General features: G+C 48.0%; 1 protein-coding gene across 3 annotated transcripts in view; it reads left to right on the top strand.

Annotated features, from left to right (window-relative positions):
- Positions 1 to 4,861: 4,861 nt before the first annotated feature.
- Positions 4,862 to 13,287, top strand: part of P3H2 (prolyl 3-hydroxylase 2) — a 74,913-nt gene continuing 66,487 nt past the window's right edge. For 2 of the 3 annotated variants that reach the window (XM_074833976.1, XM_074833977.1), the window contains exon 1: positions 4,862 to 5,563. In XM_074833976.1, coding sequence (XP_074690077.1) covers positions 5,111 to 5,563 — 453 coding nt within the window. In that variant the 5' untranslated portion in view covers positions 4,862 to 5,110. The remainder of the gene's footprint in view (positions 5,564 to 13,287) is intronic. The other variant, XM_074833979.1, reaches the window with a different exon arrangement.

Genomic DNA, 13,287 nt, shown 5'->3' on the forward strand with positions numbered 1-13,287 from the left:
CACACGTCTCATTAACTCTGGACTATGCATTGAAAATAACTGTGTCATATGAGTCTATGATTAAATTTTCTCAGTTTATATCATTTATAGGTACCTTCCTGTTCATAACAGCAACTCTCTCTAAATACATAAAACTTTTTGTGCTGTCAGTGTAGGAAAAGTGCTATGTAGAGCGCAATATAATAATTCCTTAGAGTTATTAATTGTTGTCATCCTAAATAATATAGGCCATGGAGGTATTTTAAATCCAAGCTCAAAGATACAGGCATGTGGCCAATCCCTCCAAGACATCAGTGCGCCTGTGGTTGTGTATTTTGTACTTTTTGAACTTTATTTTTATTGGTTTTAAATTTATAACGGCAGTAGAGTCCAAGTTTCTGAGTAAGCAAAGTGTACAGGCACTTGAAATTTAATAAGGTTATACTGTTGCCTACACATGGGAAGACACAAGGATCTTCTGCTTATGTGATTTATATGACTGTATTTCTCTGCTGAGTGCCAACAGCAAGCCTTGTGTTGTACTTGTCTGTGCTCTTGTACTAAGCTTTTTATAACAGATCCAGCACAGGGGTTTCTGTGTATCACTATGCACTTGCAAACTAAAGCACATGTCCAAAGCCTTGAGAGGCACAATGGAGGGATCATTGCAGAGATGGCTTTGGGAACTTAGGTTTGGTTTGTGCTGCAGTGGAGAAGTGATGGCAAATTCTAGAGCACAAAACCTTGTCCAAAACAGGCAGAGATACAGTAAGTCCCATGAAACAAAGCAGAGAGACAGGCCAGACCAGGACAAAGAAAAGAATGAGCTGTAGAGGCTGGTATTAATAATGAGATGTAGCAGAGAGAGATGTGGACAAGCCTGGGCCAAGGCAACTTTACTGGATGCTGCAAAGGAGAATATGAGATGACCCTGACAGTGTGTGTGAGGAACGATACGCAAGTGGGTTATGTACTTAGAGCAAGATTGTAAGCAAAGCTTTGCTGGCAATCATTTTGTCCATCTGCAGAGGTAATGTCTGTGCAGATGTCAAGAGGAAGTCATAAAAATAGAGGCTGTCATCAGCAAGATATGAGATGGACATGCTTTGGAGAAATGTCAGGATAGAGGCCTGCTAGGATGGAGGACATCCCAGGTTCCTATGATTGTAGTTTATGGAAGAAGAACATACGGCGTTTGATCACAGGTCAGATGTCTGTTTGGGAGAAAATGATAAAGTCAGCTGCTCCCAGGTCCTGAGCCTACAGAAATACTGTTAAGAAGGAAGTAAAAGTGAAAAGGTTTAGGAAGAAAAATTAAAGACTTCCTGCTCACCTGTGCTGACCTCAAGTCATCAGCAACCCACCTGGAGCAATGCATCAGAGACAAGCTCAAATGTACAGTGGAACAGCTGTGGGGAAGTAGATTTGTAAGTCAGCAGCAAAGAAACAACAGGTACAACCTGGAACGGATGCCGTGGCATCCTCAGTATGCACCTTGTATTCTCCCCATCCATATCCTGCTCTGTTGCAATGTGCTACATTTTGCTATAACAAGAATAATAATTTACAGAGAAAATTCCTCCATGGTCACACATCCTTTCATTCCTCCCAAACCTCAGCTAGTTTATGTGACTCTGATGATGGATTTTTCTAGAAGCAGGGTCCCAAAATGTGGCGCATGATTATTATTGCAGCACATCTTATTTGGTATTCATTTCCTGACATCTACTGACATTCACAATCACTCCCAGACCTTCTTGAATAAAAAAGATATTGGGTAGATAGAGGCATTCTACAGAATTCAGGTCTGGATTCAGGTCTCAGTCATGAAGTACTTCAGTAATGGTTTTCATATATTCAATAAACCTGTACTTTCGTACATGAGGCAAGGACCAAAGCCCTTCAGTGAAGGTGTGTTGTACTTTTCCATCAGATTCAAAGCTCCCTCTCTCTCACTAAGCTACATGACTGAAGAGGTCATCTGTGTTTGATTTGGGAATTATAAAGTTTGTCCATGAATTAAATACGAAGGCAAGTCTACAAATGAAACAGAGAGAGCTTGAAACTTAGGTCTGCTTGTAAAGTGCATGTTGAAAAGCCATTTTGAAAGGCATTCTAAAATTTGCTCTTATCTTGTTGCCAAATCATCAGTGGTTTGACCCACATATCAGAGTTTTCCTCAAGAAAAAAAAAAGCTTCAGATGAATCTATTTACGTAGGAAAAGGTCTTTCAAAACAACTGCACAGGGGCCAGGATCAACATCTGAACACGGGCTGAGTTGTTACATTTTTAGAATTATTCCTTTCATTAGAGGCATGAGGGATATGTCAGGCATCTTGGGGCCTGATTCGGAGTTGTATCATCCTAAACTAGTAATTGCTCTGCTGGGTGAAATCCTGCCTTTATGTGTGCAAGGCTTCTAAACCCAGCTCCTTCCCAATTCTAAGAAGGCAAGCCCACCTTGCCTACCATGCTGCTGGTAGTAGCATTGCTGAATTGTTATGGTTCAGATCTTCTGCAAGAACAAGATGCCCAATCAGGGGGCCAGCAAACTTCTTTCCATCTGGTTGTTGCCTTTTCATTTAGGCAGTGAGTGGGGGTACAAAAAAAAAAGGGTGGTTGCTCAAGCAACTGCACTGAATGCCCTAGAGATACCCTGCATTGAGTGCCTTGTATGTGCCAACTATTTCTGAGCTCTTTGCTGCAATTAGGTAGCAATGAAGCATCAAGGTGAGGGAAAGCACAAACTTTTGTGAATAAAGAAAGCATGACCCTAGGCAGGAGGACTGCAAAGCAGGGGTAGTGGCAGTCTGGTCCTACAGTGAGTGGGTGCCTACAGAGAAAATCCTGGAGGAAGCGCAGCAGAATTGGGCTGCAGGGTGTCGGAACTAAGAACCTTTTCTTTACTGTTTCAAAAAGGACTTTTAATGAAAGAAACATCTGGATCAGAAAACACATCAGTCTGAAATAAAACACTTTGACTTCATTTTCTCTCCAGTCATTCATGTACTTTCTGCATTCCTTCCTACGCAGGGTCTCAATGTTATCACTGCACGCACAGAGATGTTGCTGAGTCAGAAACAATACGGAATTACATACAGCATTTCTGCAAGTAGATCATCTGAGGTGCATCCTTCAGAACCTGCACCCAAGGAGCTGGGTGCTTTATCTCTCTGATTTGGGGTAGAGCTGACTCCCGCTCTAAACTTGTGCAGTCACCAGTGGCACCTCTGTGACACTTGAGAAGGTTGAAGTAGCCCTCTCATAACGTCACCTCTGCTCCCCAGGAGTGCTGATAGCTCTTCCCTTGCAAAAGGCTTTATCTGGACCTGAGAACTCATATCACATGGGCAAGTGGTTACAGCACTTCAATCTCCCACTGGAGATCTCCCTTCAGGGTTCCCCTGCTGTGAGTACCCTCCCCAGCACACCAGTCTGACAGGGCAGAAGGATGGAGGGACACCCACACCTTTAAAACATTTTGTGCCAATTTGCAAGAAAGCAACAAGGAAGATTGTTATGAAATCTGTGCCAGATGGGAAAGCTCTTCACCAAGAACTCTAGTAAATCTCTAGCCATGTGGAAAAAAAACTTCCCTTATGTGAAACTGCTGTAAACCAGACTTCATAATCTGATCACTTGCCCGAAGAGAGGGTGTTGAGCCCTGTTTCTGATCCTGGACACAGCAGTATAAACAAGGCACAATTTGATCAAAGCCACCAAAGCAGCAGAGGGGAAAGGCCAGCATGACTGTGAGGAACATCTGGCTTGATGCAGTAACAAAATCTGGACCAAATGGGTTTCAAGCATCTCCCGTTTGCAGCTATTTTAGTCTATGAAAAGATAGCTGACATCTATAGAGATATTCCTGAGACGTCTGAGATAACTAAGGCCACGATCCCTTGTGAGAGACCCAACTGAGCACAGCGGTGTACGCGCAGGCTTTGGAGTACTCAAGCCCAGAACAACTTACAGTAAAGCATCTAATGGGAGCCAGGATTTGCCCATTCCCTCTCACTCAGGAACAGCTGATTTCAGCCAAATTAACTATTAATATGAAAACCTTCTTGCTGACAGGTGTTCAGCTCTGAGATTATTTAAAATGCCAACTAAGTTTTTTTTTTTTCATGTGTCACTCGGCTGCATTGCCAAACGTCTCGTCACAAGAATGCCTTAAAATTCATGTAAAAAAAATGAGTAACATTTTTGGCAGGGCAGGGCTTTGCAGCATTGGAAGAGAGAAACCTTGGAGGAAGCGAGACAAACACACAGCTGGGAGCTGAAAAGGCTTCACCAGCCACTCACTGTGCCCATCCCAGATGATTGATTTGCAGAATTCCCAGCGGCGGGAGGCTGTCGGGGTAAGAGGGGCTAGGGGTGGAGAAATCCGCGACAAATGGCTCCAAGCAACAGCCTCGCGGGGGGACAAAAAAAAAGCATCCTGCGAATAACGACGCCGGCCGCGGGGATGTGGGGAAGCAGGAGGAGGTGTGGGGCACGGAAGGGGACGGAGGGAGGAAAGGCGGCTGCGGCTGCTGCCATTGAAATCACCCCGGGGCGACTGAAATTTCACGACGTCATTTATAAATCCCTGCAACCCCGGGGCGAGCCGCGGAGCGGGGATGCTCCCAACTGCGCCCGGCCGGTGGCTGCGCCCCCTCCGCGCCGCCACCACCTCGCTGCGGGGGGGCCGGGGCCGGCCCGGCGGGGCGGGCGGGGCGGGCCGGCGGCGCCGGGCCCTTTAAGAGGTGCCGGCGGGGCGGGAGGGCGGCACAAGGCCGGGCGTGCAGGGAGCCGCGGAGCCCCTCGCACGGCCCGCGGACCCCGCTGCACCGAGACCCGTTGCACGGAGCCCCTCCCCGCCCCCAGGCTCTGCCGCACCGCGCCCCACCACTGCTCGGACCCCTCCACACCGCCATCCCGTGCACGCTGCCCGGCTCCCGCCGCACGGACCCCCGGACCCCACCGCGGCGGACTCCACTGCGCGGACCCCCGCACCCTACCGCGCCTCCCCCGGTCGCAGCCCGCCTCCGGAGCCTATCGCACCCAGCCCCGTGACACGGTGCCCGGACCCCCATCGCGCCGGACCGGCCCCCTCCCCATCGCCCCGGGCCGCCGGTGCCGGCGGGGATGGCACCGGGACGCCGGCCCTGGGGGGCCCTGCTGCTGCTGCCGCTGCTGCTGCCGGCGGCGTGCCGGGCGGGCGGCGGGTGCGCGGGGGAGGGCGGCCCGCTGGAGCCCTTCGACGCGCTGTACGCCAGCGGCGTGGAGGCGTATTACGGCGGGGACTTCGCGGGCGCGGCGCGGTGCCTGGAGCGGGCGCTGCGCAGCCGGCGGGAGCTGCGCGCCGCGCGGTTGCGGTGCCGGCGGCGCTGCCGCGGGCAGGTGCGGTTGGCGGCGGCGGGACCGGGCGCCGGCGGTGACCTGCCCTTCTTCGGGTCGGTGCTGCGGCGCGCCGGCTGCGTGCGGCGCTGCGAGGAGCCGCTCCTGGGAGCCGCCTCCCGCCACCGCGCCGCCGAGGAGGTGCGCGCCGACTTCCAGCGCAGGGTGCCTTACAGCTACCTGCAGCGCGCCTACATCCAGGTAGGCACCGCCCGGCCCCCGCCCGGCCCTCCGAGCCTCCCCGCTCCTAAGGGTTATCCTTCTCCGTCCTCCCAGAGCATCCCGGGTGCGGGCCCCCTCCGATCTCACTGACGCGTGCGGGCAGTGGTGGCGGCCTGCTCCCGACACGGAGCATCCCGGACCACAGCTCGGACTCTGTCCAGCCTTGGCTTGCCCGTGCTTTTCCTGGTTCGTTTTTTGGTTTGTTTTGGGGGTGGTGGTGATGTGTTTTTATTTGTCTTTTAGCATAAACACAGTGTAACTCTGAAAATGATCTGCCTTCCGTTTGCAGAGAAAAGCCCCCAGACAACCCCCCAGTAACACCCCGGTGCCCTCTGCCAGAGGCATTTCCCTTTCAGACAAACTGAACTGATTCTGTGTTCCAGGAGCTGGGAGCGAGCGCGGAGCTGGGAGGTGTATAGCCTCTGCTACTGGGATCTGATGGTCTTTATCCTCTTGTGTGATATGAGTTACTTTGCATAACACCGTGCAGTCAGTATTGAGCAGCCATGGATATCTTGAGTATCACCCTCTTACCCCAGTCACTTCTGCCTTGTAGATATTACCGTATCTGAGGAAAATGGTGTTATTCTTTGAACTTCCTTGCCAAAAAGAGGAAAAAACCACAACAGCAACAAAAACCCAATCCATTTCAGGATAGTTAATGGTATTTTTCTTTTAATTCAAGACTTCTAAATGATCTTCAAGGTCTTTTCCAACCTTGATGATTCTGTGACTTGTGCTCTGTCAAGCCAGGTACCTGTAGTAAGTCTTCCTGTTCATGACTAGTAAGGACAGAAACTCTGGGAATTTTATTTCATGCCAAGCTGAATGTTTAAAACATTTCTGGAACATTTCCCTGTGGACTTCTGCTTTATTTGAGCACATTCATAACCTTTTAGTTGCTATAGGCAACTTAATAGGTGAAGACCTGCAGAGCAGAGCACGGGGAGGGTGATTCTGCTGAAACCCATTTCTAGTCAGAGAAGCAAACATCTGTCTTAGGCAGGGCCAGTGCCTGTGGTGCAGTGCCGACGCGGCAGCAGATCAAGGAGGCAAATCGTCAGCTGCTGCATTTTAAAACCTTCTGGGAAATTGTAGCTATGTTGCTTTTTCTGTACTTCCTTTTCTGCCATTGCCTTAATGTCTTTTTTGCAAGTCAGGGACAAGAACTGCATTGGCTTAAACTCTAGTGTCCATGTGCTGTGTAGAGTTCCTGACAGAAATCCTGGGAGTGAACTGGGACCATAATTTGGCTTGTGTGTGATCCCAGTGAAGCTGGCAGAATTTTCCTGCAGTCCTTACCTTGAAAGATGTTCTATGTAATGCCACCATCTGTCATTTGTCATGATAAAAAATTAAGTGGTTTCTTCTCCCGAATCCAAAGCCATTCCCAGAGTCACAAAGGTTTGCTCATGTCAAGCTCATCAAAAAACTTTCCTCGAATTAGGGAATGGGATTTTTGTCTCCCATTTCAGTAAAATCAATGTACAAAAATCCAGATGACTTTGGAGTATGCTCTGTTCTTCCATTTCTGCCTCTACTGGGTCTGAGGTTTTTATTTTCCTCATTTAAAAATGCGTTGTAAACTTACCAAAGCAATGTGTTGAAAACAGTCTTTTTTCTTGTGTGTGACTCATCACAATTTGCTTTTGCAACGTCTGGAGATTTTATATTCATGCTAATTTGCTGCTCTCTGATGGAGTAGGAGATGTTCTTGCTATCTGCATGGATGCCTGGATTATGGGCACTGTAGCCAAGGGAAGGCACTCTTTGAATAGAGCTGTTTATGTTTTCAATACCTCTTTCTTTAACCCTTTCTGATGCTCTTGGGATTTAGAAGCAGCACTTTGATCAGCTTTGTCCCACAGAGCAACCGGTAGTGGTTTGTCCACATCCCCACCTTTCTGCTGCCTGCACATGAGCTCTGTTCCCAGGATTGTTCTTTTGATCTGGCTCAACAAGTCTGTGCGCAGAAGAAAATGCCCCACATCAGATTTGCCTGCACTTGCACAGAACATGAGGTCTAATGTCTAACACTTACATACAGTCAGATGTGAACCATTCCCTCATGCCAAGGCTGAGTGCCAGGGCTTTGGCACATTCCCTGAGGGTTGGGATGCATTGGCACACGCACCCTCCGTGGACACCTCGGCTGCAGCATCTGCTCGGCCTTTTGTCTTGAGAAGGAGAGCTCCAAAGTGGGGCTTGTGCAGAGCCCCACTACCTTGCCGTGGGTGCATGGGCAGGCTGCATGGCTCCAGGGGTGGCTGTTCGACCCCCCTGGTTTGCTCCTTGAAACTGCAAAGGAAATGAGATGAGGTTAAACATCCTGCTGCGTATCCTGTCTGGTCCCTCCCCAGGCTGCGTGGGGAGGCCTGGATGCTGGGCGCTTGTGTGAGATGCTGGCTGGGCTGGCCGGACAGCAGGGGTTGGTGGCATTTGTGGTTTGAGAGAGGAGGAACAGCCTGGAATGTGCTTCCCACCTCCCACTCCCGCTGATCTCGTGCTTGTTTGTTTCTCAGGAGGGGAGAAACACATCCCTTCGGGAGGGAGTGACGGAGCAAGGAACAGATAAAAAAAATCGAAGGCTTTGGCTCTTGTGCAGTGCTTTGAAAAATGGTGCTGAATAAACATGAGCTAATCCTTGCAACACTTCTGTGGGGTATGAAAAGCAAAGGCTTTTAGTCCTGCTGGACAGATGCACAGGCCAAATGTTGGCCAGCACTGTTGTGCCTCTGATGCTTTTGGGGGAGCAGAGCCATCCCCGTGCACTCAGGGAGTGGGCTGGGGTCTCCTGCTGCCTCCAGTCTCTCACTGCAGAGCAAGCACCAGCGCAGCCTGGCCCAGTCATCGTGATGTGAATTGGTCTCTGCAGTGAATCGGTGGAAAACTGATATTAGAATTGGAGGTTTGGGACTTTCTTTCCTGCCTGCTGGACTGTAGGAGCGGCTGCCCTGGGCTGTGTTGCTCCTGCTTCTGAGCAGATGCTCAAGGTGCTCCTGCATGGAGCACTGTAAAAGAGCAGGGAAGTGATGATGTGGTTAGGTGAAATACCGATGTATCCCTCTATAAGAAGGTCCCATCAGCTTCTAAATCCATGTCATCAGTTCCCTAAATTATTTCCTCATTTTATTTTTTTTCTCTGTGCTTTTCTGAAATAAGATGCAATAAGATGAAATAAGAGGCAATGGCCTCAAGTTGTGCCAGGGAAGGTTTAGACTGGATATTAGGAAGCATTTCTTTACAGAACGGGTTGTTAGGTGTTGGAATGGGCTGCCCAGGGAGGTGGTGGAGTCCCCATCCCTGGAGGTGTTTGACTCGGATTGACATAGCGCTGAGAGATATGGTGTAGTTGGGAACTGTCAGTGCTAGGTTGATGGTTGGACTAGATGATCTTCAAGGTCTTTTCCAACCTAGACGATTCTGTGATTCTGTGAAATAGAAACTGGTCTTCTGAAAACCACTCTTCCATTTCACAGATGTGACCTGAGTGTTTTTGGTGCCTCTGGCATGATGTGAGGGGAGACTGTGGTACACTGCAGGACTGGGACAGCTTGTGGATTCAGCTGAAGGTTTCTATGGACTTTGAGCTCTGGATGAGACCTCTGAGGTTGACTGCAGTCACTACAGAGACTGTAAACAAACTGCATTCAACAGGCAGCCCAAGTCCAAATGTGCTCCCAAGTCGTCTTTGCAGCTTTGAAATATGTATTGTGAGTAGGAAGACGACTCCTTTTCTTAGGACAGCTGATGTTTTCAGGTAATTTAGAAATATACTGGGTACAGCTAGCTGAGGCAGTTAGAGTGGGGTAGGTTTTGAGAAGATGTGGAGGCAGAGAAGGTGATGAGAACATGGGATTTAACTCTTATAGTGCACGTAGTGGGCTCTCCAACCCACAGAGAAAAGGTCCTTTGGTGGGTTTCTGGTGTCATGTGCCATGGGCAGAAGGTCAGTTTGACTCATGCTGGTGGTTCTCTGCTGTGTGGTGGTTGCTTGGTCTTTGTCAGTGAAATACCCTCTAGGCTTGGCAGGTGGCTGTGGGGTGGAATCTCTGCCCTCTTAAGTATTTTATTAATCACATCCTCCACGCTTTGCTGCCTTAGTCATCATGTGTCTGTTAAAACCTAGCCTGCAGGCCATGATGTTTCTAACCCTACCTTTTAGGGGGTTTTCTAGCTCTGAGAGTGAGGGGAGAAGGAGGAAACAATGTACACCGTGAGAGCATTTGTTGGCTGTGAGCTGCTGACTCAGTAGCCATGTTGGAGCTTGCTGCGGATGGTCTGCCATGAACCCTGTCACAGAGCATCACTTCCAGTCCCTGTGCTGACTCCTGCAAGTCAGCTTGGTCCAAAAATAACAAGTAACCTGGAAAAGTTGATTGCTGTATCAATTACAAAACCAGGTCTTGCTTCTCTTCTACCCTGCTAACCCTTCCCTTGAGGTCTCTTTCCCTCATCTCATCTTGTTCCCAGCCACGGCATCCCCTGGCCTGTTTGCTGGGTTGATCTCTGTAGCCCATTTTCATTTTCTCTGTATATTGATGTGCTGTTACAGAGCGCTTGCTCCTGTTTTGTACATGCTGACTTACAATGGTCTCATCTTCCCCCTTGCCTGCATGCCCTGTTGCATATCAGTGAAGCATGGCAGGAATCATACAGATATAGTCTGTAACCACCAGCTTTGGATCTAGATGAGGAAAAGCCTTTTAGTCTGTGCTTGGGTTTAAAACAATACATAAAACAAGTCTCCATCACGTAGGGCGTTGCTTTTCTTTTAGAAATGTCAGGTTGTAGGTGGAGCAAAATGTGCAAGAGTCTAACTATACCTTATTCTCTCTTTGTATTGAGTTCTCCCTTGCCATGTCAGTTCTGTTATCATCATGATTTAATGTGTTACAAACATAAGCCAATAATGCTTAGGTTTTCTGTGTTGTAGGACAGGCTGTTTATTTGTTCTTTAAAGCTGCTTCTTTGTTAAAAATTTTTTTTTCTGGTCATACAAACTTTACACAAGCAGCTTAATCTTTCTAGTGGTCTTGTTTGGGGGGAACTTTGACTTTGCACTGTTATCTTCTCTGCTGGGTCTTTCACGCTGCAGCTGGTGGAGCAGTGCTGGAGGCACCACTGGGAGTGTGTCCTTGGATCGTGCTGTGCTCTCCTGCCCACCTACGCCACCAAGATTTCTGAAATGCAACACAGACACAATAATGACTTGATAAAAGACCATAGGAGAAAAAACCGAAAGAAACAGAATGGGATCCCAAACTTCAGAAACCTTGGTGACACAGATTATTGCCCTACTCCAGTTCTGCATTTGAAAACTCCCTATTTATGAGAATTCAAACTCAAGGGAGGAGACTTCTCTGTGCAAAACCAGGCCTCTAACCACTCCAGACTGATCATTCTGTCTTCTGCCACTGCTTATGTGAGCCTTACCACCTGCCACGCTTGGGTGTCTGTCTCTGAGTCCTGCACCAAGCCTCTGGATGGTTGTTAAGATACCTCTACCAAATTCTTTTCACCTTGAGTAACTACTCACTGCTGCCTGTCTCTGTGCTGTTGCACTGGGCCAGAGTCTTTTGTCTCCTTGACAGACAGGATTACCTACCTAGGGATCACGGAATAGCTCTGGATTCACACCAGTATAGTTGCTTTGGGAATTTGGTTTGTTTCCCACAAGGGCTGATATTTTCCATGAACATTTTGTTCCGTTTTCTTCAGGCTGCAATGCTGCATGGACTTAAGCAGATAATAGGGTCCTGTCCTGGGGTGAACCACAGCCTTTGGGGGAAAGGTGGCAGTTTCACTTACGGCATCTCATGGGTAGTGACACAGAATAATGTGCAAAACCCTGTTACTTAAAAGTCTTTGCAGGAGCCGCCTACTGAGGCTATTTCTCACTACAGCCACCACCTGCGCTGCGAGGTCTACCCGGTCAGTTGGTCATGTTTTCATAGGATTTATGTCACACATCCCAGAGAAAGACCTATAGTAGAACTGTCAGATAATCATTGTTATTTGGGTTATTACGATTAGCAGTGTTTATTTATCTTTAATCTTGAGAATTGGTATTACTCAGATACTGGATAAATAAATAGATCCCAGAAAGTATCTCTTGGAATGTCTTTTTATTTAGGTTTTCTGAGAGAGCATTCCTAGTCCTCACCAGAGGGTAAATGTTAGTGCTCAGAAAGTTAAAATTATGTAGACAAAAATAAACTCAGTTTATGGGATGGAAAACTCTGTATCTTGATGGTTGGGTCAGTGTCCCAACTAGGGGCAGGACTAAGGGTATTAGAGCAGGATGTTTAGTCCTGCCCTAAACCCGGGACACTGACCCAACTGCCCCTGTTCTTGCTGACCTCTTCAAATGAAATGTTTCTGTGAAATGTTTCATTTTGGGTTGAAAATGTTATCAGAGAGGGAAAAAGGTGATCCAGTGGTTCAATACTGCCACTAGCAAATGCAAACGAGGCACACGTTTTTGTGGTGAAAGTGAACTAGCAGTTGAAACCAATGTACCAAGACATACACTGGACTCTGTCCCTGTCTTCACAGGAGAGTCAGTCTTGACTTTTTGGACTTGACTCTGAGCTGGTGCTGTACTAAAAGTTAGACTAGATGATTGTAGTGACTTTCTGCTGGTTTGTTGGTGGTTTTTTGTTTGTTTGTTTGTTTGTTTGGTTTTTTTTTGTTTTTTTTTTTTTTTTTTTTAAATAAAGCAAATCCAAAAGCAACACTATGGTGTTTGCAGATTTCCACATCATTTCGACTGATAGTAAATTAGCACATACCTGCTCAGCACTGCTGCAAATCACGACACAATCAGTTAGCACAAACTGGTCTTAGACCCACTAAGCTCCTTTTACACAGGCTAGTAATCAGCCATTTGATGGCCAGGGCTACTTTTTTGTCTTGCCAGGTTCCTCTTTCTCACCTCATAGCTATGCAGTCATGCCAGGGCTCCGAAATATACTGGCGGCAGGTCCCAGCCTGCAGAATTTCTCAATCTTTTGTAGAAAAAAAGGTAAGCCTGGATTCCTCCTTATTTCTTTGCAATCCCTAGTGCCATGGCTTGGGTGATGGAGAAAGCAGTGGTGTTACTCACATGGTTTCGCTGGATCTTTTGAGGTCTTGATCTAAAGGCATCCCAGCACATGATCAAGATTAACATCCCAACTCGGACAAAACTGGGTACCAATAGTGCAGGAGAGCCCATTGGCTTTGGAGAACAGACTCCTGCTGCTGTGCTGTAACCCAGGAACCTGCCTCTTCCCTGTTCTTTTATCTCCTTAGTTTCACATGGATTTTTGCACCTTGCTTTTCACTTGTCTCGCAATGGCTTCCTCTGCTGGCTGCTCCTTGGCAGAGCCTTGCTGCTGAACTGCCCTGTCCGTGTGCTGTGTTGCGCTGGGATTTGTTAAATGTTTTTTTGTGCCGCCTATTAAATCTCATCCATACGTCCTAGCGAGCCCTGCTCTGGCTTCTGCTGAGTCCTTTTGTTGTCCTTGGCCACAGGAATAACTAATGGCAGCTGATAATGAACTGCATGTGAATGAGCAATGCAGTTTAGCACTGCTAAACAAACTTATGCCCAGTACTTGCTAGCTGTGCCTGAGGTTTCAACAAGGATTATTCCCATTTCCTCGTACAACTGGCGATTTCATCGTGAATGGCGTAGAGAAACCATCGTGTCAGTAACA

The sequence above is a fragment of the Strix aluco genome, chromosome 9 (assembly GCF_031877795.1).
Source record: "Strix aluco isolate bStrAlu1 chromosome 9, bStrAlu1.hap1, whole genome shotgun sequence".
NCBI lineage: Eukaryota > Metazoa > Chordata > Aves > Strigiformes > Strigidae > Strix > Strix aluco.